The 24,829-nt window shown below is 38.7% G+C and overlaps 1 protein-coding gene across 3 annotated transcripts in view; it reads left to right on the plus strand.

Moving 5' to 3' along the window:
* Nucleotides 1-23,131, plus strand: part of LOC129202281 (macrophage mannose receptor 1-like) — a 33,750-nt gene extending 10,619 nt beyond the window's left edge. For 2 of the 3 annotated variants that reach the window (XM_054814758.1, XM_054814761.1), the window contains 19 exons: nt 2,148-2,347; nt 3,743-3,870; nt 4,496-4,583; nt 5,817-5,961; nt 6,965-7,000; nt 7,118-7,293; nt 7,910-7,977; nt 9,565-9,665; nt 11,370-11,506; nt 12,546-12,660; nt 13,248-13,444; nt 14,611-14,785; nt 15,551-15,783; nt 16,611-16,776; nt 17,722-17,874; nt 18,316-18,432; nt 18,619-18,780; nt 21,586-21,618; nt 22,278-23,131. In XM_054814758.1, the coding sequence (XP_054670733.1) occupies nt 2,148-2,347; nt 3,743-3,870; nt 4,496-4,583; nt 5,817-5,961; nt 6,965-7,000; nt 7,118-7,293; nt 7,910-7,977; nt 9,565-9,665; nt 11,370-11,506; nt 12,546-12,660; nt 13,248-13,444; nt 14,611-14,785; nt 15,551-15,783; nt 16,611-16,776; nt 17,722-17,874; nt 18,316-18,432; nt 18,619-18,780; nt 21,586-21,618; nt 22,278-22,447 (2,600 nt within the window). In that variant the 3' untranslated portion in view covers nt 22,448-23,131. The remainder of the gene's footprint in view (nt 1-2,147; nt 2,348-3,742; nt 3,871-4,495; nt 4,584-5,816; nt 5,962-6,964; nt 7,001-7,117; nt 7,294-7,909; nt 7,978-9,564; nt 9,666-11,369; nt 11,507-12,545; nt 12,661-13,247; nt 13,445-14,610; nt 14,786-15,550; nt 15,784-16,610; nt 16,777-17,721; nt 17,875-18,315; nt 18,433-18,618; nt 18,781-21,585; nt 21,619-22,277) is intronic. The other variant, XM_054814760.1, reaches the window with a different exon arrangement.
* Nucleotides 23,132-24,829: the final 1,698 nt, after the last annotated feature.

Raw genomic sequence — 24,829 nt, forward strand, 5'->3', positions numbered from 1 at the left:
TAAACAGGAGTTACAGGCAGTTCCTGAGACTATTCCACACTCATCCCTCTAGTGGTAAAGTTAGCCTGGGAGAACAGTCTGGAATAGAGCACCTGTAATGAGGATTTTAGGTTAGAATTACAAAATCACAGTATCAAAAATGATAATACAATTTTTAATTTTTTTTCCTTTTTTTTTTACTTTTGATGCTAAGAAAGCTGCATTCACAGGATCAAACTGTGCAGAAGCACAGAAAATCAGATTTCAAAATGCCATGAGGGAATCTGCTCTCCACAAGATATACTGCATCCCTCCTAATGATAATTTCTCTGAAAACTTTCTCAAAAACCTTCAGTGAGGTTTTAAAAGGTAAAATAAAATAAAAATAATAAAAAAATTGCAAAAGACATAGAGCAATAAAACTTCTGTAAATGCCATGAGAACAAAGCTTGCCAGGGAGTCTAAGGTGCCAGCAGATGATCAGAGTATAAAGGGAGCACTCGGAGATCGCTCTGGAATCAGTTATTTTCCTTGCATCTGAGTTCACTGAGGAAGAAAACAGGCTTTCCGCACTGGAAAGTTTCTTTGTGAGGGTATGACTGGAGAGTCTATTTCAAGCTGAAATACCAGGAGAATAGATTATGGTAGAAATAGATGACGTGAAGAATAGCAAGTCAGAATTAAGCACAGTTGCAAAAGCGTCCAAGAGCTGTAAAGGTTACATTTAAGTGAACTGTTCACTTTAATGCGTAACCACCTGCTAAAACTGCCTTGATAACTAAGAGGTGAAAAAAAGGCAAATTTGGTGCCAACACTTAAAATGGTTCCAGGGCCATGTGGGGAAATACAGACCAATGAGTCACTGGCAAATTAGCTGAATCTCTAATATAGAATAGAATAAAGAAAATATAGGGGAAAGATATATAAAATTGCTTGTGTAGAGGGAGGTCATGCTCACAGATCTCCTGAAGCTCCCCACAGGAGCCAAAAGCAGACCACACTAATGAGATTTCCTTTATTTGTATATCTCAGTTACCAAAACCCTTTCTGCTAATCTAACCTGACAGAGGAAAGCTCTTACATGAATAAAAATTTTCATCAAAAGGCAGGGAATGGAAGGTCTATTTTTTTTTTTTTTTTTTTAATGGGGGCTATTTTTCGCTGGGGAAGGGTGCTCACCAGCAGAGTCCCATAATGAACTACGTCAAAGCCCATGCTGTTCAACATATTTACAGACAATCTGGAAAAGGTGAAATAGTGAAGTGACAAGATTTGCTGATGATACTAAATTATTTCTGATAGTGAAGATGTGCCTGTGGGAAAACACAGGATGATTTCAGGAGAATAAGCAACTGAGCATGATCAGTAAAATGGTAGGTGGACTTTGATGCAGGTAAAGTGATGCTCATAGGACCAAAAATATGTCTTCAACTGACATAAAATGATGGACTTAGAGCCGACCAATTCATTTCAGGATTCAATTCTTGGCACCATGGTAGACAAGTCCATGAAAACATCAGGTGTGTGCTCAACAGGAATCGAAAACCAAATAAAACGCTAAGAATATTTAGGAAATGAAGAAAGGACACAAATAAGCCATTGTGCAAGCCCATTGCGTGCATTTTACTGCATCTTGTGTGATGTATGCACCTCTGGTTCCCTCTGAGAGAATATACTAAAATTACAGCAAATGTCCCGGGATAAGCTTCATCACATCTCTGTCACGGTTTGCATGCCTGCCCTATGTATGCACTGAGGGTTTTGTTTCCATCTACATGAAAATTGTTAGTGACTGAGTTTATGCTACCTGATATAAAACAGGCTTAATGCAAGTACGAATGAAGTCCTCATTTGAAAACACAGGTTTTCACTGTAAAAAAAAAAAACAAAACCAAACAAAACAAACCTTACTTTCTACCCATGAAATTAATTATGCAGAACATTAAAAATAAAATAATAATAAAAAAGCAGGATCCCAAACTGATCATAACCTCCTCAAACAGATAATACTACTCTTTGACTGTGTGAAAAACACCTAAAATATAACTCTGCTATTCAAGTGTTGTTGTATGGCAAGAAGAAATTGGCTGCCACCCAAAGATTTTAAGTAAGAGTTAAACGATTCGGACTGTATAAAAGATCCAATGTGTTTTTTGTTTCTCATAAAGGAAATAATCCAGGCTGTGTAGCCATGAGAACTGGGACTGCAGCTGGATTATGGGATGTTCTTGACTGTGAGACAAAGCAAAAATATATCTGTAAGCAGTGGGCAAAGAGCGCAACCGCTCCACCTGTTCCAACCACCGCTACGGTCCCCACGTGCCCTGAAGGCTGGGTATCCAACAGCCATAGTAATGCCTGTTTTAAAGTAAGTGCCTAAATAGTCAAAAAAAGAAGAAAGGTTTTGAACTGCTCGGTTTGGGGAAGGGGAAAAAAACCCCAACAAAACAAAACAACCTAACCAAAACCAAAAAAGAAGTGAAATCTTCATTTTGCAATATCCAAGATTGGAATATAGCAACCCCCCACCCCCCAACATCCCAACATCTCAGGGAATTATCCATTAGAATGGAGAAACTAAGGAAGAAAGATGAGGTTGAAGGGACTGGACACAAGGGGAGGGAGAAGGACACAGGAAAGAAAATGCGGAAATTTATGCCCCAGGGTTTGAATGAATTGGAAGAAGAGGAACATAAATATCAAGTTCCTAGAAAGACATAAAGAAAAGAGGAAAAAGAAGAAACAAGAAAAAACTTAATATTTGCAAAATTAAGAACAATGTCAAACTGCTGTATTAAACAGCAGAAGCAGCAAAGCTTGGCCTTTAGTATGGCTCTTTATATCAGTTGTGGTCACTAGGTTGTGCAAAGATCCCGTATTTATCCAAGCTGTGTGAAAGTTCAGGGAACAAATTAGAGAAACAGTGAAGCGTATCCACAAGCAGCACAAAGCCCAAGACTGGACCTTGCTAAGATAAGCACGTTACCCCCCCAAAATAACACATAAGAAGCCAAATGAAAGGTTAATTAAACCAGTGTTTATGAAGGACATTTATGAGTTTATGATGCAAAGCTACAGATAACTCGTATTTGAAGTACACTCAGTTATGTCTGAGCAGGCATATAAAAGCACTTTGAACAAGAAATGAGGGTACTGTGCAAACATTGATTTGGGATCATGCAGAATAGAAAGTAAGTGTGAGATGTTAATATTTCTTATCACTTTATTGAATTAATGAGCCCTCCTCTTTTTATTATGTTATTTTTTTAATTTCTTCAACTCAGCTGGAATGCTATTTCCTTGGTCACCTTTATTCCCAAATCATCATTTCTAGCTTTGGTCAAACTTGTGCTTATTCTCTGTTACACTACCAAAATGTTAGACATCATATTGGAAATGTAAAGTGAGAGTTGTAAACCACCATGAGGTCATTCTTTTGCCTGTATCTTCAGCCTCCTCCCAGGCCACCTTGCCTCTCCACCACAACCACTCTCCTTTCCCTTCATCTGGAAGGTGGCCTGGACCCTCCTCCAGGTAAAAGAAGTTAAAGGGAAATGAATTCCTTTCTAGGAATTCCTTCTCTTTGTTTGTCACCACTATGCTAACTACCTAGACAACTCTAGTGCAAAAATTTTAAGAACAGTTAATGCTATTTCTCTTATGGACTTTTAATTGGCTTATATGAAACCTCATTTATGGGTGAATGAGACTACGATTCTTTATTTTATTATAACATATATGTTTTAAAGTAATTTCTCTGTAGTGTTTTTGCAGATCAAATATTAAAAAGAAATCATGGCTCGAAGCTCGAGATTTTTGTAGACAAATAGGAGGGGATCTGGTCACCATTAACAGTAAAGAGGAGATGCCATTACTAATAAGTGCAACGTAGTGAGTATCATCTGCTGTATATCTACCTTACCAGATTTAAGAGACATTTCATATGAACTATTATGAATGCACTTAGATGATTTCTGAAACATATGGATTTCTCAAAAGCCAAAAAACCTGTCATACTTTGAAATTTTATCTACTCATTAATTTTTTAACTGTTTCATGAAAAAAGAGTTGTTTATATCTAGAAAATAAAAAAACCCAAACAAATCAGTATCATGATTACTAGAAATACATTAAATTGTGGGTGGTGGCATCTTTAATAGGGTAGAAAACATGACCAATACATTTACTTTTGACTTACCTTGAAGTAGTCAATGCTGAGACCATTTTCTGAATCTGTGAAGGCCTTTCCTAAGAAAACAGAACATAGAGGAAATACTGGACCAATAACACTAATAAATCTGGTAAATAAGCCATTGCCACTGAGCCATAGAAATATTAAATATTCCTGTGAAGAACATGTACATCTGAATGTCCTTCACCAAAGGTAATATTACCAAAGGGTAATTATTACAACTACACTGCACTTTACAATGTGCTCTAGAAAGTTTAATGATGTGTTTCTGGATGTTTTTTGTGTTGATGTTTACACACTGCTCTGCCTTGTAATTTCTGTCAGTGCCACTCGCTGTAGCTTTCAAGAAGTTTGGCTCGGTATATTTTCCTTGAATCCAGATGAAGGATTTGCCTGGAGTGATGGCTCTCCAGTGAGTATTTTAATTTTTCATTAAATTTGTTCGCTTAAATTGTTTTGGGGTTTGTACATGTACTTTCTGTGTTTTTACTGTCATCCTCATCAAAGAAAACACTAATTCTGCAGTTATTTCAATGGCTGTTAACCTTTATTGTCATGAGTAAAATCATGGCAACACAATTGAATAATGGAAATAATCTGTATCTCATCAGGATCTATAGCTTTCTGCACAGCACTCCAACATATTTTCTTTTCCAAGAATATAATATGAACACATATTGTCAGAACATAAAAATTAGTCATACTGGATCCTGTATCCTGCCTCTGGCAGTGCCGAGAAGCATCTTAAGAGCTAATCAAATAGCAAGCATATTTCCCAGTATACTCCTGCATGCCCCATTAAGTGATGGCTCTGGGTCTTTCGGAACTGGAGCTCAGATCTGTAATCTTAATGTATTTATTTCCATGAATTTATCCAGTCATCTCTCAAGCCCACTTAAGTATCCACAGATGTGTGAAATGTTCGTGCAGGATTCCACCCTCCCTTTACTCCTGCTTGCTATTCCCTGTTATTTAACCCAAGCAAGGACCTTTCCTTTTATCCTGTCACACATTAGTTTCCATGAAAGTTTTAGAAGGGATCTTACCAAGAACTTTTTGAAAATCCCAAGTAGGTTATATCAAATGGTTCTCCCTTCCATTTTGCATGTTAGTTTCTTCAGAGGTAACTCCACTAGGTTTGAAGGACATGACTTCCCTCCCAAAAGCCACACTCCCATCCTCATTAACCACAGGGAAGGGAAGATGTGAATACTGAATCCATGCACAATACTGTCACTGCCACCGGATGGCTGTTGGACAATATAATCTTGAACCGGGTCACAGCTGATGAAAGGAAAACTACCTTGTTTGCACATGATTAGCATGAGTGTAATGGGAGTGAAGTTCATAGCTCAGTGAAGTTCATTAGAAACAGTCCATTTGCCTGTTTCTACTCTGGCTGTGTCTAGGTCTTGAGGACCAAACGAAAGGAAAAGTCCTCCATGGCAAGACAACCTGATCTCCTGATCACTGACATCATTGCCCCACTGTACAAATTCTTATACCTATTGCTTTCCCTCTATTTGCACCTCTTTTTAGTGAGAGACAGAATCTTTCAGACAAAACCAGTTTGTTTCTGTTTGCCAATGGAGAGGACAACTACTGAAGCAGATGGAAAGAGTAACAAAGCTGATTTCTTCTATAGGTTAGGTACACAAACTGGGACGATAGTCCAAGAAATTCAGGAGGATACAAGCTCTGTGGCGCACTCAACGGTGGGACTTATTCTAAACAATGGTTTCTTTCAGTCTGTGAGGTACAGCTTAACTGGGTTTGTCAGATAAAAAAAGGTAGGTTTATTCTTCTCTTTAAGAAAGGAGCTTGAATAACTTTATAAGTAGTTGCTTTTTAATATAAGTTGCTGGAGAAAGACACAAAATTATGAAGAACTACTTTTTCCAAATGGAGGTCAAGAGCATTGCCTAATATAACACAGGTCAGGATTTTTCAATGATAGATAATGAGAATAAATAAATGTATTTCTTCACGTAAATTAGGATGTATAAATAATCCATGTGTTTGTGAGGGTTTCATAGATTGCCAGCTTTCTGAATACTAAGAAGCTTTGCTTATATTTTTGTAATGTAGGAAGTAAGGAGTTGTGAATTCCTTACAATACTGTTTTTTACACAAATACAGGTAAAGCTAAAAACCAAGTACAATGTGTTTGCACACCAAAGATTTAGTGGTGCTCCAAGTTCTCCTTTAACATTATTCAGGATTCAGCTGCTTTTGGAAAAGCAATGGTTCAAAGCAGTGGCAATTCTTTTCCTATCAGAACCAGAAATAATTCACAGTCAGTATATATATTAATAGTTCCTTTTGCTTATGAATATTTGGGGCTGAGAAAATTTTTTTTGACAGAGCTAAAGTAAATGTAGTGGAAATTTTCTCCCTCTTGATAAGAAGACCCCTCTGGAGGATTGTGGAATGTCTACTGATTGATCAGTAAAGGAGCTGTAAACCCAAAGTTTAAAGTGTTTCAGATAAACCTACAGTGGCTTAAAGACTGGAAGAGCAATTTTCCCTTACATTGGTCTGCGCAGGAATGTGATTCAGCCAAAACTATGACTTTGTTGATGTGAAGCAGAGCTTATGATACAAAATTATAAGTAGATGACCATGCATATTGCATAATGTGTAGCTGAAATATGTGGTTAAGCCTGCTTTCTAGTCAATGGCAAAGGAGTGCAGAATCCTGCTCTATTCCTCACCCTGCTCCTTGCAGTCAGAAGCTACATCGTAAAACACACTGCAGAGGTGTGTCACATCTTCTATTCCCTTGTTTTGCAGGAGTGCCATTAAAATCTGAACCACCTGACATGTATGGTAGGTTTTTGTGTACATTTATTCACTTGTTCGTTATTTTTTATCAAAATTATTATTCTAAAATGAGATTTGTGTTCTGCAGATACAGAATTTAAGGCTACCTTATTTATTTTCCAGTGTATAAAACCACTGCGGATGGATGGGTCATATATGAAGATAAGCTCTACTACATCAGCAAAGAATCTGTATCCATGGAAAAAGCCCAAGAGTTTTGCAGGATGAATTCTGCAGACCTGGCTGTTGTTAGCAGTAATAGTGAGAGAAGGTTCCTACAGAGAGCTCTAAAAGAAAAGGTAAGAATCATTATAAACAGACAGCCTAAGGTAGAAATGCTTTTGACAATCTGCTTGCAAACTTGTCTCAGAAGTCGAGCCATCAGCATTTTCACTAAGGAAATCCACCTGAGATGAGAACTATGAAATTTCCCCCAGAGGCACCCTTTGGTCCCAGAGAGTTTGGTCTCTCCTGCTCCGCGCCAGCTGTGCTGAGGTGGTGACGCAGGCTGGTGGGAAGAGCGATGTGGGTAGGGGCTAGCCGTGCCGGCGTGGGAAGCAGCTGGTGTGAGAGGGAGACTTGACGTCGGCATGAGAGGGTGCTGCAGTCCTGGAGGGAGAATGAAAGATGTGTACCAGAGTCTGACCCCAGATCTGCTTGTCTCCTGCCCCATCCTAAGGGCCCTCAGCGCCGCAGGACTCAGCTCTGATGCTGCAGATAAAGACCTGGCTTCTGTGCCCGAGTGTGTAAACACATCGCTGCGCTTAACTGTGAGCACGTGCTTTACTGCTGTCAAATTCAGTGACTGCTCTGTGAACCTAATCAATGGCACAACTATTGCTGCTTGTTTTACTCCAAAGTTTGTGGTTTGATTATTTATTTTTTAAAAATTATAATAGTATCTTTCTGGTTTAGGAGGGATTCTGGAGTCAGTCAAGAGGATACTTCATTGGTCTAAAAGTGAGTCTTGATAAAAAGTTTAGGTAAGTTAAGATGATGGCTGCAGCTCTTAATGTGTAGAAACAAATACAGTATTTTATGTAGCTGGAGGTACTAAATGTGTTGTTTTCAAGGGCTGAGGGCAGTTCCACATAATGAGTACAAATCAGAACGGAATAGTCCTAGAATATTCTAAAGTCCAATAGTATTTCAAAAAAAGAGATAGGAAAAGAACATGATTTCTTGAGTAAACACTCACCCAAAGGCTTGGCAGATGTACCCTCCATACATGCATTTTCAAGTTTCTTTCAAAGATTTGCCCCAGAAATTGGAGTGATATTTTACTATGCTGGATTTTATGCCTATAACCACACACGCATACTTAAAATACGCTTCATATCATAAAGTCTAGCTATCTTATGCTGTCTCTATATCATAGCTTCAGAGAGGTCCTCCAGAATTAGGAAGATGTGAACAATGAGTAAAAAGTTGCTTCTGACAGAGATTTTTAAGGTAGCCTCTCCTGTTCCAGGAGAAAAGTCAGCAGAAGTTTACAGTACAGTAAAACTAGCAAGTATTGCAAAAAGACCAACACACAAATAAGTATCTTTTACTTTAGTTTTGAGTTTAAAAGCATGATACTGACACTGCCTTCCTTCCCATCTGCTAGTTAGGACACAGGTGAGAGGTGAAAGACCATGCTTCTAATCTTGACATGACACAGGTTTAGAGGAGATTTGAATTTAATCTTCTATTCTAATGCCACTATTGAGTGTCTGTAAATCACTAACTTTGGAAAGGGCAGAAGATGAGTGGGGAGAGACAAGCTGGTAGTGACCAAGTCAGTGCATGATTCTAACAGTGCATGATTTAGGACTCAAATGAGGGAGACAGGGCATCGCTTGGGTCCAAGGAGCATCTCCTTTAGATCAAGTGTATCATCAGCAGCAACAGACAGAGGAGGGAGATGAACTTGTTTCCCACTTCAGCCTGAGTAACCTAAATTCTGAAGTATTGATTAAAATGCAGTGCCAACCTCTTCTTCCTTCGATGGTAATGTATTAAAATAAAAAGCGTGTAAGCATAAAGAAAAAATGTCAATTTTGATACTTCAGAAAAGCTGACAGAATGTCCATTAGTTTCCAGGCACAAGACTTAATAGAAATAACCTATGGAGATGTTTCTCTTCAGGGTAAAATCCACAGAACAGTATTTTTGTTCTTGTTTGCATCCATGAAAATATCAGGAATGCTCAGACTAAGAAGTATAATATTAACTAGGTGATAAAATGAAAACAGTTAAGATAAATAAAACTCTTCATATTCTTCTCTGTATTACATGTTATGGCTAAGTGAAAATAGTTTCTGTTATTAATTGATGTCTGATCACTCCTGCCTATTAACAGAAAACACGCTTGGTGTTTTTTTATTTTGCAACCAGTAATATTTCACATGAATTTCTTCAAGTTAGAATAATTAGGTAAGGAGAGGAAAATCTGTAACAGTCCTTCCAGTTTTAGCCAGACCCCATTAATGCATATGGACCTCATTAAGGGTGACATGTTAATTAGGATTTTCATCTCACAATGCAAGTGTATTAATTGATAACTATTTGTGTATCTTTTCTTTAAGCTGGATAGATGGGACTCCAGTTACCTATGTGGCCTGGGCTCCTAATGAACCCAACTTTGCAAATAATGAGGAAAATTGTGTGGTAATGTTGTCAAAGCAAGGTAAGTAACAAGGCTGAACTATTAGATTTTTCTTGTATCTGCTTAGATATAACTTCTGCTGTTAGCTGTCACACAGTCTTTTACGGCTGTTTTCTGCAATTCCATTCCAGTGACAAGCCAACAAGATGCAGTAACTGGTGTAACCACCAGTCATGGAAGAGTCTATGTCCTTAGAATGGGGAGATTTAATGTATAATTTAATGCAGATGTCTCTGGATTTATAAGATTGATATTGCACCTTTTTACAGGGCTTTTCACTGCTTCTCTAAGTAAAAAGTTGAGTGAGCTCTGTCTTGACTCCTATGAACTTAAGAAAACGTTTATGACAGCTGCAGGAAGGTACAAACCAATGAGGAGAGAGACAAATGCATCTAATGACCTAAGACTGTCTTACATGCTTATAAGTACTCTTAAATGTAAATATCTTGCAAATTCTAGAGCTAATTTTTCCTCTTGGTTGTATTTCTGTAACTCAGCTGAGGCTAATAGGAATTTAGTAACATATGCATAAGGAAATCAATCTCTCAGTTATGTTTTATAAAGAATTCACTCTGCAGTCCCACATGAAATTCTGCCTTTATATGAAGACACCAAGAACAAGATTCACTTTTCTAAACATAGGCATCTGGTCTGATTGAGAGGCATCCCTCCGTCTTCAGTTGTTGATCCAGAAAGGGGCAGCTATCCCACCAGTCCCTGCCATATCTACCAGCTCTGCATAGGTGGCTCAGCATTCCTGAGCTTGTCTCAGATGATGCTAGAAGTTTGCATGTAGGCAACTGGATTGGACCATAAGCTCGAGTTGACAACAAAATGTAGGTAATGTGAGCTAGACCTCTGAAGTCTCATTATGGGCCAATGGAGATCTCACCTGCACAGCCAGCGCTACCTGAAGAGCAATTGAGTCTAATATTTAGCACAGTATTCAGCTGCCTACATGTAGTGACTAGCCACCTGCGATGTCCTAGAGCTACCCCACCTGACTGTAAGTTTCCCTCAGAACCAGTGCCATATCTGCCAGGTCTCTGCAGGTACCTTGCATAGCCTCTCAAACGGTGCTAAGCACCTCTGTTTAGACAAATGAATCCTGCCCTAGCTCTCTATTGACTGTAATAGCAGCTGGTGTATATCTCTTCCAACCCAAACCGTCCTATGATTCTATGAAATGAAATTAAGCACAAGGGGCTACAGCTGTGCTACTATTAGAGCTTCAACTGGCTCATTCAAAGCTGCCATGGTTACTTTGCCTTCAGATCAAACTGCAGCCTGAAATATAAAACAGACAACATTGTGTTCTGCTAAAAAAAAAAATTTATAATTCTTTTTTTTTTTTTCTCATCTTCTCTCTCCTGTAATTTTCCTGCTCAGACTCTTTGATGGATAAGGGTGGGGAGCATAGAGAAAGTAGAATGAAGTTAATTGATGACCAGAGAATTTTTTCTGAGTTACTGGCCCTTTCTTCCCAGTCCTTTATTCAATTCCTAGATGGTAGCCCAGTAACTAACAGTGCTGAGCAGCTAAAGTCCATAAACATCTTCTGTTTGTAAAAAATAGTTGAGTGCATAAACGTAGTGCATGGCTGTCTTACTTTTATGGTCTGAACAGTAGAGATTAGCCTCTTTCTAACTCAGAATAAGAAGTGATAAATTATTGTTACAAATACTAAAACATCTTAACTTGCTTATTCAATCTAATTATTTTTAGGCTTGTGGAATGATGTAAACTGTGGTTCCTCCAATAAATTTGTATGTGAAAAACATAACAGTTCTATTAATTCAACATTTGCTTCTCCATTGCCTCCTGGAGGATGTCCAGAAAGTTGGGTTTTCTTTAACAACAAGGTATGTCAACAAGTATCTTCAGTAAATTCTGTAAAGCAGTGGAACTGAAAAAAAGAACTGCAAAAAATATGGGCTTTTATGATTATAAAATAAATCTGGAGAGTAATTATCCAGTCAGAACATGCTGGCTGGTTGGTTGGGCTTTTTTGGAGGTGACTAGAGATATTTAACTTTGCAGAGAAATACAGTAAAAGTAGATGTATGCTGAATAAATTTCAGAGAACATAGTTTGCACAGGCTTAAAATACAGTTACTGTTTAAGAAAACCTGTCTTGTCCTGTTTTACATATTTATTTTAGAAACTGAAATTTGTAATGCTCAGTCTTGGAAAGAAAAAATCAAACCTTCAGGTGGAATGATTTAGAGAGAATGTATTTGAGCAATCCCTTTGGCTTGTACAGGGTTCCCAAATCTTTGAGTTCAGAAAGATCATGCCAAACTACAACAGTTTTGAGTAGAGTTTTACATTCAGACATGATTTGGAAATTCTCATTGCTGTAACAAAAGAATTTGTACCAATTTGAGTTGAAGCTCCGTTTGCCAAAGGTTGTTTGGTCTACTTTATACACGCTGTGCTACTATCACATCCTCAGAATGTGAGGTCAGTGTGTCCAAGGATATTTCATATGCTTTGGTGGGATGAACAGTTGTAACCACAGTCATTGGAAGCAGGACAAGGCACAGTAGAGATCATTCCCTGCAGCTGTGTCACTCGAAGCCACATTTTCTTGGTTTTAAATGATCCCTCTGTTATTGCATGAAACAGGCAGATGAAAATGTGGAAAGGGATTATGTACTTGACATCATTACAGCCAGTCCAGATGATACTAGACTCCGACTCCTGGATTACACCTTGTGCAATGAGAGGGGCTAAATATCTGCCTGGGTAGACATACATACTTTCTACTCTTGAGCTCTGTCACCTATTCTAGCCCTGATTTCTTTTTGTGGAGAAATGTGCATCCTATAGTAATTGATATTAGTCACATACAATTCCCATCTTTGCTAGTTCGAATGAAGTGCTTGCTTTTTTTTCCAGTGTTTCAAAATATTTGCTTCCAATATAACAAGAAAGCTCATGTGGCATGCTGCACGAGATGCTTGTTTCAATTTGGGAGGAAACCTGGCTAGCATACCAAATGAACAAGTGCAAGGTACATATATGGGCTCTATTGAAAGAAAAAAAATATTAATCTCTCACTAAAGAAATTCCTATACTCTCCAAAATAAATTATGGGATTATCTGCAGAAAATTGCCTATTAGGGAGGTCAGTTTATGCTTCATTTTATCTCCAAAGTGTGAAACAATAGCTAAATTATTGTGTATAAGAAACAAAGTGTGTGTTTCTAGTTCTTTCAGTTGCTCAGTTTTCATGAAACTTCCAGTCTGTTTTGAGTGTGGTTGCAGGGATCCCTCAAACTGTCAGACATCTGTATTTTCTGTCTCTCTCACTGGCTGTATGATTTGCTGGAGTACTACATGTGTATACACAGTGGGAAACGGGACATTTTCTAATTTGCTCCAGAGCTTTCTTTTTGGCTATTTTTTTCAACCTTAATGCTTGTGCAGCATATATTCCTACAGATGCTTATCTAAACACTTAGTTAAAGGTGGATGGGCTCTGTAGTGGGAAAAGTCATTCTTTTAGTATGGTGCCAGTTCTGGGCTTGCGCACATTTTTCCTGTTTTGGGTAAGTCATGATGAGCTTTACTTAATGAGAAATCTTTGTCTCCCTCCAGCTTTCCTCCTCTATCATTTAAAGGATGCCACAGCTAATGTTTGGATTGGGATGAATGATATCAATGAAGAGTTCACATTTCTTTGGACAGATGGAAGCACCGTTTCCTATACCAACTGGGTTAATGGTGCACCAGAACGGAAACAAAGCTACTTTGACTATTATGAATTCGAAAGCTTGACAGACATCACTGTGGAGGTATAGGAAATTCAAGTAACCTGTATATCTTAGGCAGCTAGGTGATTTTCCTAAAAGTGAAGTTACAGCAGCAATAACAAGAGGCTGAAACAAGTCCTTTTGTAAGCAGAATGGGGCTTAGCAAATCACCTGCAAACGATCTGAAATACTCCAAAAATGTTTGGCAGAGGGACTTCTGAAGAAGAGGGACTTGTGCTTTCCATCTGACCTATGGCAAAATACCAGCTCTGTAAAGCCCAGAGAGGCATATACTACATCAGTTCCCCCACAAGCTGCATTACCACAAACATTAAAGTTGCAACATCAAACATAGAAAAGCTATGATACACCAAAATTTGGTTGTTGGTTCAACATTAGTTTGTCTCTGTATATGTTCCATTACTGGCTAATGTGGTCCCACACTGCTTTACTAGTTTCTGATGGTACAAAGGGATATCTTCAATAAAAGGACTATTTCTCTGCTGAAATTCAATCCCTTCGCCAAAGGAGATAAACACGTAGTTTCTGAGGAAACGATAGGCAGCCAGTCACTGGAGATCTTTAACATCTACCATCAGTCAACTTGCTTATGACTAAAACTTGTTTAAATCAGCATAAGAGAGAAACTTGGATGAAATGCTGACTAACAGTCATGGCCTGTCTTGAAATCAGGGGAACCATGAAGAAAATCTTGAAGCAATTAAACATAAGGAAGTAAAGGGAAAATTTTGTAGTTACTGAAGACATCTGATAGCGCTAACTTGGTAACGACTACAAACAACTGGTAAAGAGTATCTCCTTTCTGCAAGATAGTCTTCAGTTAAGATAAATCCAGACTAGTGCTTTTAATAATAGTTCTTATATTGTTTTTCTCATTGATGGAAATGTTTTGAAGCAGTTCTACATAATTGTAAGTCAGAACTGCAAAGATACATTATAGGTACCCTACTCATTTCTGTAGTCATTAAAGGATTCTTAATAAAACCGGCAAGATTATTTTTTATAGAACCTTCTTTCAGACCTAGACTGGTACCAGTAGAAGTTCAAATTTAAGGGGTCACTAATAAATACCACATCAAGCTGTTTGGCAGAAACCTAGGAAATTTGAACTAATTACATAGGTGCTCAATGAGCTCCTCCCCTCTCCCCTTTCCCCTCTCCTCTCTCCCCTCTCTCCTCTCCATCAGGCTTGCTCTAGCAGTATAGGAGCTCCAGATCACCACCACCTGATTGCCTTTTGTAACGGCTGTCTGTCTGCCCCTCTCCTGCAGACAGATTGTGTCTTCATCATGAAGTCAGATGGGAAATGGAGAGATGATAGCTGTGACAACGAGAGAGGTTATATATGTCAGATGGATTCACGTGAGTTCTGTTTAACTCAGTCTCCTAAATAGAAAAAATATCTCAGTTAGATAAGATGAATATATAAACCGATGTGATTTCTTTCAGCTTTGAGTCTCATTCTGAGTCTCTCAGGTTTTCAGAGCTCCACCAGTCTTAAGGCTGTAGTATTTTTAAAGTACAATTTGTTCCATGGAAATTACTGGAGAGGAATCACTATCTTAACTGGGGTTTTGTACCTAAATCATGAATAATACTAGAGACTAATAAATGGAAATGGATTTCTTCTCAGTGAAATATGAGGCTTTTAGGCATCCTCTTTAAATGCAGTGTAAACCCATGCTCCTGCAGTGATCTCCCCATACTCCTGACTGCCTCTGAGCTTGTCTTAACTTTTCTACTGAATGCCACATGACGCCTGTTAAAATCTGCGCCTCTTGGTCGTGTCTTTGTTGTGGAAGAATATTGATTCAGGTTTTTTGCACCAAAATGAATAATGAATGTTGACTCTCCTGCTGTAGAACTGTAATTATGCAAATCCCTGCTGCCAAAAGATCTTTCATTCATATTTTACAAGTTTTTTGGGGGGGCTTTTTTGTTTTGGTTTTGTTTGGGGTTTTCTTTCTTTTTTTTTTTTTTTTTAAATTAACAAATTATTCATGAACTTAAATAAATATTTTGACTTATTGTTAATACCAGACATTTTTGCCTATTTTTTTAATATAGCTTCCATGCTAGAGATGAGTGGCATGTTGTAAATTCATGCATTCAGTTTTTCCTCCATAGTTACCACGCAGTCTGAAGTACCAACAACAAATCCATCCTCTGGCTTTGCCCATTATGGTGACAGTAGCTATTCAATCATCTCTTCTGAAATGCAATGGGAAGAGGCCAGAAAAAATTGTCAAGACAAATCTGCAGAACTTGCCAGCATTTTAGATGCCTACATCCATTCATTCCTGTGGATCCAGATGCTGAAATATGGAAAACCTGTATGGATTGGTCTTAACAGCAATATGGTAAGTGCTGTACAGATGAGAGGTACAGGTGCTTGATAAGCTCTCCTCCTCTTTATAGACCTGCAGGATGCCCCATTTATAACAGTGCTGAAACAACTGTACTCTGAGTGGCTTTACTATGTATATGCAGATTTCTAGTGGACCCTTAGAGTTACTCAAAGACTTTCATGCACCAGCTGGAGTGAAAAGTCACAGAAAAAGCTAAGCAGGAAGCAAAAGATGAAAGTAGAAAGCTCTAGAAATGGTAAAAAGAAATAAAAGTGCAGACTGAGAGTCACAAGCCAGGATGCGCAGCCATCATGAAGCAACCAGTAGCTATTCTGAATGTCTAACTCCCTGCTATATAGAGGGCTACTTATAACTATTATTATATTAATAAAAGTTATTATGAGTATTAGAGAGATATTTTAAGATTATTTTGACTGACTAATGTCAAATAATTTTTATTCACCAAATAGTTCCCAGTTTTAATTTAAATAAAGTAAAGCAGAGGGGACAAATTCTCTGTAATTGCTTCTCTTGATATGGGATTTACTGAATGACTTAAGATGGACTCAACTGAGTTTCTTGCCAAGTTGTAGACATTTGTGTTATTTCAGAAAAGCTCTTCCAAAAGCAATGCATTGTTGAACAGTGTATGTAGTTCTTGTGTAACTCAGAGCACCCAGTGACATTGCTCAGAACATTGCATGGTGTTTAAAAACCCAGAGCAGCACAGGGCTTTTTTTTTTTCGCTGAAAAGCTCAGATAGACATAGGACACTATATTTATGTGTCAGAGCTTTTTATGTAAAAAACCCTCTGTTAACAGAACTTCTTTTTTTTCAGACTGGCAGCTATTACAAATGGACCGATAACTGGAAAACCAGGTACACAAAATGGGCAGCAGGGGAACCAAAGGAGAAAAATGCTTGTGTCTACCTAGATCTTGACGGTACTTGGAAAACGGCATCCTGCAATGAAAGATACTTTTCAGTTTGTAAGATGTCAGATGGTAAGCAAATGAATGTAATAATTTTAATGAAACATATATAATTTCATTAGTCTGCCTAATCCTAGAGACTTTGCTCTGACTTGGGCTAAAACCCTCAGAGAACTATGCTTCAGGATAATGTCCACCTCCCTGCAGAATTTGGAGGTCTGCTATGCATGATATATGAATTCAGGCACATGAAAGCCTCTTGTGCAAACCGATACGGCTGCACAGTTTTCATGGTGGTCATAACTGTTTGCCTAAGATGAAGCTCTATCTTCAAGGTATTTTGCTGTTTCTGAGGCGTGAGCATAAATCACACTGGAGCTTGTGTGTAATATAGGCAAGTGCTGGGAATGTGCTCTGACCGTGTGGACTGCAGCAACCGGTTCACACACACAGGTGTCACTGGGCCAAAATACCGGCAAGAGTTTCACTCCTATTCACTACTGCTGGAGCTAAAGCAGCTCTGATGTAGCTGTAAGAGCCTTAGGAATGTAAATGAGACTTCAACTCTTTGTAGAGGTATGCAGAGGCATGTTTGCTTGTAGATTTTGTAGAATTGTGTCATTTTCCGTCTTTGAGGTTTTAAGGCTACTTAATACAGTCTGTTCCTGATGTGAGATTCAAGATAGATTTTGCCACTTGAAGGTAGCTTCTGAATTAAACTTTTCAGCTGTACAACTGGTCTGTGCGTGCAGTGCAAGAACCGCAGACTTATGGAAGTGAATTAGAGTTGCGCGCATGATCGGAAACAGAGACTAATTCGGCAGGGACATGCTCCACTGATGGCTCCTTCGTATAAAGTGACAACATACAGAAATTAGACAGCCATACAATATGGGACTCTAGTATTAATGATTCATTGGTTCCGGGTGAGAGAAATCCCATGCTATTTACACACATATCCTACCTCATAGGTTACTCATAATGCAATATCAATTTCATACCATCTGGCTTCTTTAGCTATAGCTCCTACTGACCCTGCTCAGCTGCCTGGAGACTGCCCCGAAGCAGCCGAACTCCGAGCTTGGATCCCTTACCGCGGCCACTGCTACTACCTTGAAGCATCAGCTGGGACAAGCTGGGCGCTGGCCTCCCTTGAGTGTGCTCGGTTAGGTGAGAGCCTTCATTATCAACTGACAAGATTTGTATGAAAGTTTATACAAAACTCACATAAAAATGTAAAAAAATTGATTTGAATAAAAATAATTAGAAATACTTTACCTACCAAGCTATTCTAAATATGGCACAATGAAAATAAACTGACACAAGTGACTTCGTGCAGCCTTCTGTGCTCCCAGAGGCTGCAGCCTCTCCAGACATTGAGCTCCCCATCAGCTCCTGGCTTCCGGGGCACCATCCTGGTGGCAGTGATGGGGGGGCCACAGCCACTAAGCACCTCCAGGTCTCTGTCCTCCACAAGAAGCAATGGGGAAGCCAACAAAGTAGTGTGCATAATACTTTCAAAAGCTATTATTTGTACAGACATGAAAGAGGAGGTCATTCCAGTAAGTTGCTCACGTAGGTTATGGTTATTTGCTTGCTAATGCCTTTCAGGTGCTACCTTGGTTTCGGTAGAAAACATGGATGAATCTGACTTTCTGATCCATACAATACAACCACTTGGAAATAAAGTAGGAGGATTCTGGATAGGACTTCACCGAAATGTAGATGGTAATGTCTTACTTTCAATATCTAATTGAAAAAAATGCTTTTCTAATATGAGAAATTTGAGGATAACTCTATTTTTACAAAAAAAAGGTCTGGTCTTCTGCTGAAAAATTGGTTACTATTACATTTTTTAAGTCATTTGCTGAGATAAGGAGTTAAAATATCCATGAGATACATGTTGCTCTTTAGGCCAGTGGTTGTGGCTAGATAATGCTGCACTGGACTTTGTCAACTGGGAGGAGAAAGAGTTCAGTGAGGAGCATCACTGCGTTGAAATGACTGCACCATCCGGTTATTGGGACAATACTGATTGCTCTTCTGAAAAAGGATTTATCTGCAAAAAAACCAAAGGTAAGACTTAATGACTTAGCCCTTAGTGACAGGGCAGATCTGTTTACTAGTAGCTATTGCAGCCCTCCACCACATGTCTGGAAGTAATTTTTAAGAGTTTCATTTGGCACATCCCACTTTTCTAAACATTTGTAGTTGCCTGTTTCTGCAGACTGCGAGCTCTTCACATCACTGTCTGCACTCGCATGGGAATATGGTAACATGATGTATGCACCTTAGGTTGAGAATGAGCCTTTCAGAAAACTTTTGAATACCTAGCACACACATTGGTATGGCATCTGTCAAACACTTGTGCAAACTTACAACTTTTCCAGGAACTAAATATTGTAACAGTTATTATACCCTTGCAAGGAGGAATTAATGTGAATAATCATAGAATCATAGAATGGTTTGGGTTGGAAGGGACCTCAAAGATCTTCTAGTTCCAACCCCCCTGCTGCAGGCAGGGACACCCTCCACTAGACCAGGTTGCCCAAAGCCTCATCCAACCTGGCCTTGAACATTTCCAGGGAGGGGGCATCCACAGCTTCTCTGGGCAACCTGTTCCAGTGTCTCACCACGCTCACAGTAAAAAATGTCTTCCTAATATCTAACCTAAATCTACCTTCTTTCAGTTTAAAACCATTACCTCTTGTCCTATCACTACATGCCCTTGTAAACTGTCCCTCTCCAGCTTTCCTGTAAGCCCCTTCAGTTACTGGAAAGCTGCTCTAAGGTCTCCCTGAAGCCTTCTCTTCTCCAGGCTGAACAAGCCCAACTCTCTCAGCCTGTCCTCACAGGAGAGGTGCTCCAGCCCTCTGACCATCTTCATGGCCCTCCTCTGGACTCTCTCCAACAGCTCCATGTCTCTCTTGTACTGGGGCCCCCAGAGCTGGATGCAGTACTCCAGGTGGGGTCTCATGAGAGCGGAGTAGAGGGGCAGGATCACCTCCCTCGACCTGCTGGCCACGCTTCTTTTGATGCAGCCCAGGATATGGTTGGCTTTCTGGGCTGCAAGCGCACATTGCTGGCTCATGTTGAGCTTTTCTTCAACCAACAACCTCAAGTCCTTCTTCGCAAGGCTGCTCTCAATCCATTCTCTGCCCAGCCTGTAGTTGTGCTAGAGATAACAACAACATCATAAAGCTTTCTCTTCAAGCTTGTTATACTCAAAAACTGTATTACTGCCCAACGTCAAAAACTGGCTTCACATTGTGCCTGATTCAACAACCTTTAAGTCAGTAATGCTTCAGGGATACTAAAAGGCCAGCTGTTTGTGATGCAATAATAATATAAGGAGTACTTCCCTATTAAATGAAAACTTCAAGTCAACACAGAACCTGTCTTATCAGCATTTCTGGAAAATTTCACACCATACTGTATATGCCAGACTAATGTTTCAGAGGTAAAAAACCACACGTAGAATTGCCAAGTGGAGATATAGAAGATTTAATTGTTTGAAAGGAAGCACTATCGTTGCGTTCTCTTAAGTTAGGTGTTAAAATCCATCTAACCTAAAAAAAATGGTAGGTTGCCATCTTTAAACCTCTGTACTTTTGTAGTAGCTGTGAGACCAAGTTTAATTTTCCAGCTTCTGCACTGTGCATTGTCCCCAGTGAATCATGGGGAACATCTCTGTCCTGTACTGAAAACCTCATTTTCTCTGTAAAACAGGTTTTAAGATTCCTTTGTTCGGATGAAAAGTTGAAAGGACGTGATTTCAATACTGAGGGCATCACAAGACACAGTAGTTCCCAGAAAAGTAATTGAAAATTTGGGGTTAGCTTTTAATAATTTTGCAAATGTAGTCTTTAATTAAAAAAACAAACTGCAATGTAACCAAGAAACAGTCACCTCCCATGCACTGTTAATTTCCATGCTTAAATCATCACACGTCTATGGCAGTAAATCAGTTAATCCCCATAAAAGATTTACTGAGAACATCCAAATTATATTCCATCCCATATAGTATTAAAATAAGGAAGCACTAAAATCCATCCATTGAATCATAAGTTGCTCTGATACGTAACTATTTCCTGCCTTAGTAGGGAATACTGTTGCTTTGTACCTATTCATTTTATATTCTGCTCTGCTTCCATTACATTCTACATTTAGCATTTATAACTTCTCTTCTGAGTAGCAAGTATGTTTTCAAAGTGTAATGTAAAACAGCCAAGAGGAGAAATATCTTCTTGATAATTTAGAGAGTCTTGATTCAAAATATTTTTTCTTTGTTTATAAGAACATCCAATATGTTTAATGCTTCTTTTCTGAGTGTCAAACTTTTTTTGCACCTCTTCAACAAAAAAGAGATTTTATAAAGGTCTTGTCTTCTTCTCTGTCTCTTTCTTATGCATAGGAAAATGGGAAGATTACAGCCTTGATTCAGAGGGCATTTTCTAGGGAAGACATTCAAGAATCTTAATTGTAACAGCAGAATCCTGCTGGACATGCAGAGCTTGTGAAATTAACCTCCGGAGTTGTACATCTTGTTCTTAGTAAACTAAAATTAATATTTCAGGAAAAACACAAAAAGGTGTTTTTGGGGGAACATAGAAAAGAGTCAGTATTTGAATGTTGGGAGATATAAAAACAATATGAAGATTTAAATCAATGAATATTATAGTTTGGTAATGTTAAATGGGAAGGTAAAACTTTAGTAACATATTTTTTGCCTCACTTATCTTGCTTTTTATGACAGATGTATATGTTATAAACACAACGGAATATTTCAGGGTGTTTTGTCCTTGTATAATTTTAGCAAAACAGTCAAACTTATGAATTCTAATGAAATGCCATATTATTTCTCTCTGATATTCATTGAAGTTGAGCCAAGTGGGAGTCCTCTACAGCAAAAAGGTAAGAGCTTTCATAAGAAAATTAACAAAAATCTAAATACAAGAAGAACTTAAAATGGGTTTTCCCAAATCATCCCCTTTTAGGGTACAAGTCCTGCTGATGGTTAGCGGGGTGCATGGTTATAAATCACTCGGGGTAATCCCACGGTGCCTTTTATGTGCACCCAAGCACTCGCATGTTCTGTCCACGCGTGTCCATGCCACTGGACTGCTGCAGGGCCAACCCTGAGCTCACCAGTGACCCAACTTGTGACTAACTTTGTGAATAGGCACAGAGAGCTTTAACTAGGCTGTTAAAACCTACATAGATGTATATGTAAATTTCTTCCATAGGTATTATTGTAAAAAATGTAACATAAAAATATTGTAAAACTAATTTCCAAATAATTAGCATCCCATATCCATACATAAAGCATGCCTTTTCATTAAATTCTTGCAAACATCCACTGCATGCATTGTATAGGACCGTAATACACATCCACTAAAACCACGTTAGCTTTAGCAACAGTGTCCTGGCTACTGATCAGCAACAATTCAGGGCTCAGATTTACACCAAACAGTCTCCAAGTTCAGGCAGGAGAGAACATCTCCATGTTTTTCATGTTGTATGTGGAATAAAAAATTACTAAGTTTTCTCACAGTTATATGCATTCATTTCAGGCAAGGAAAAAAATGAAGAGACTCACCCCCCTGTTCATGTCTCCGTTTGGCCACTCATTTTCTTGGCTGTTCTCACTCTTCTTGGAGCTGGCATGTCAGTCTATTTCTACAAGAGAAAGAGACAAAACCAACTATCAACATATTCTGGCAATGAAACACTTCTAAAATGATGTGTCGGTGACTGAAGAATTGGTGAGAATGGGTCCTGTGGCATGTACCAATTCAGAGGAGTCAGTTACTTGCTGAAATTAAAGGATGTATTAGTGAGGATATCTGTAATTTTAAATTAAATCCCTTTTCTCTCTTTGCACTAGCACACTCTTTTGTATCACGCATATTTTACAAAATCAGAATTATGGATTGATATTGCAGTTTTTTAATGGTCAAGATGTTCTCAAATGCCTTAGCGAAACCACTAGTAGTGTAAATAACTTGTCAAGAACAAATAAACATACTGAAGAAGGACTATAAAAGTCAACTAGTGAGAATGAATGTTCAATGAAGTGTGATTACTATTTAGAAATGTATCCCCATGACTTTGTGGACACTGCAAAGGACTCAGAAAAATAAAATCTGCCCAACTCTGTTGCAGTCATGAACTCATTTTGCCCCACAAACTTAACTCCATCAGACCAGCGCTTTTATCGTTCCTTATGGCTGTATCCTATTACCCTTATAAAATAGTGCTTCACATATTTAGATAACTTTGGGACAGAAAACCTTGCTGGTTTTATTTTTTGCAACGGAAAATACAGTTCATACCAGCGAAGGATATTAAGCTCAGGTGTAGGTTTTGGTCTTTTTTCAATCTGATCATACAACTGTTAACTGTAGTATGTTCACTAACGTGAATTAACATTTTCTCACTCTTGAATTCTTTGTTCTTTTTGTTAGTGCTTTAAAATAAATAAAGTTTTTATTAGTATAATTTTCAGCTTCAGACTTCCCTGTGAATCAAGTGAGAGGAAAGGGGAAGGGAGGTGCTCCTGTCTGCAAAATAATTCTTTTGTCAATAACAAGGAGGGCTTCTCTCCCTGTCGCTTTGAATTCAGCTTGAATAAGCACCAACTTGCCATTTTTAAATGCAAGAAAAAGGAACTGAAAACTAAGGAATGCAGCAGATGATACTGTAGTAGGAATCTGCAAGAAGCCCGAGTTTAAGATGTTAGAAAAGCAGTGGAAAGCAGTACAAAATAGCACGTAGATGAGCTGCAAATATAATTAAGACACTAAACACTTTATGGGGAAAAGTGATTAGCAGGTAGCCCCAGCAAACAACCTGCCTGCCTCAGGCTGCACAGCTAGAAAGTTAAAAGAAATACTAATAAAAATGAAAAGTAATGAAATTTCTTTTCTAGGCACCGGACTCCTGTTTTCTTAGCTTAAATACAATCAAGAATTTAGCACACTGGTGCACTGGTTAGCACTGAATGAAATGCAATGCACAGGACACTGACCCCAAAAAGTTTGTAACCAGCATCAAGTGGGTTGTCATGAGCTCTGATGTGCTCAGTTCTTCTTTTAGCCTACCCCAGTGTCTGCACTAACCTCCCATCATCACCCTGCAGCCCTGGGGAGCCGAATCCTCCCAAGCATCCATTTAGACAAAAAGGGGACTAAAGCCCAGTTTGGACCAGAGCGTGGCTGGCACTTGGGAAGGTAGAGGAGGAACCTAGGCAGGAATTGTGTCCTCCAGGTATTTTCCCTTGGTATCCACTCTGTTGAAGCCATTTCATTTTGTGATTTCAGATGTATCCTAAACATAGTTTCACTCCGAAAACTCAGCTTCTGTTTCTCTCCTACTCCATTTTTGGCTGCGGCACCACTCAGCTTGATGACTTTGGGCTACTCTTGCAAGCCTTGCTCACACTAAGCTCTCCCTGAATGTCACCTGCAAATAGAATAGTTATTATTAAACAATTTATTCAATTCCTATTTTTACTGAAATCCAGCCATTTTTTTCTGAAAATATTTTTCTCTCTTAGCACTTTCTAACAGTCAACAATTTTAGCCAGTTCTTGCAATAATTTTCCCCAGCAGTTTATAAATAAAAGCAAAGATAATTGCTCCTCATATGACATCTTCTGTTCAGCTTCTATTTATATCTCACTACTGACTATTTCACTTCTCGCTTTTTTCAATTTCATTATCACAAGTTTTCATTTCACCGACGTAAATAGACAGAAGGAACAGTAGGACTTCTCTGCATGTGAATATTTGCCAGCGCAGCTTTGCAGCATAGTTGTAAAAGAATTGCAATGTCGATATAAGTCTTCAGATGAGCACTTTGCTCACAGATTAAAAGGAGCTTTTCCAGTTTAGCACATGTTTTGCTTTGTCCTGGAACACCCTCATTAGGAATTTCTCAGATAGATGAACGCATCCTTTTGCTTAACAAAGTATTCCAGGCAAAAGTTTCCCTCCTGTTACAGGGAAGCTTACTACTCGCCTATAGCACTGAACATCTTCACTTTCAGATCTTCAACAAGTAGTTATAAACAGCCCAGCCTCAAACCGTGATCAAAGCAAGCAGTGTAACAGTGCAGAAAAGA

The sequence above is a fragment of the Grus americana genome, chromosome 2 (genome assembly GCF_028858705.1).
Source record: "Grus americana isolate bGruAme1 chromosome 2, bGruAme1.mat, whole genome shotgun sequence".
Lineage (NCBI taxonomy): Eukaryota > Metazoa > Chordata > Aves > Gruiformes > Gruidae > Grus > Grus americana.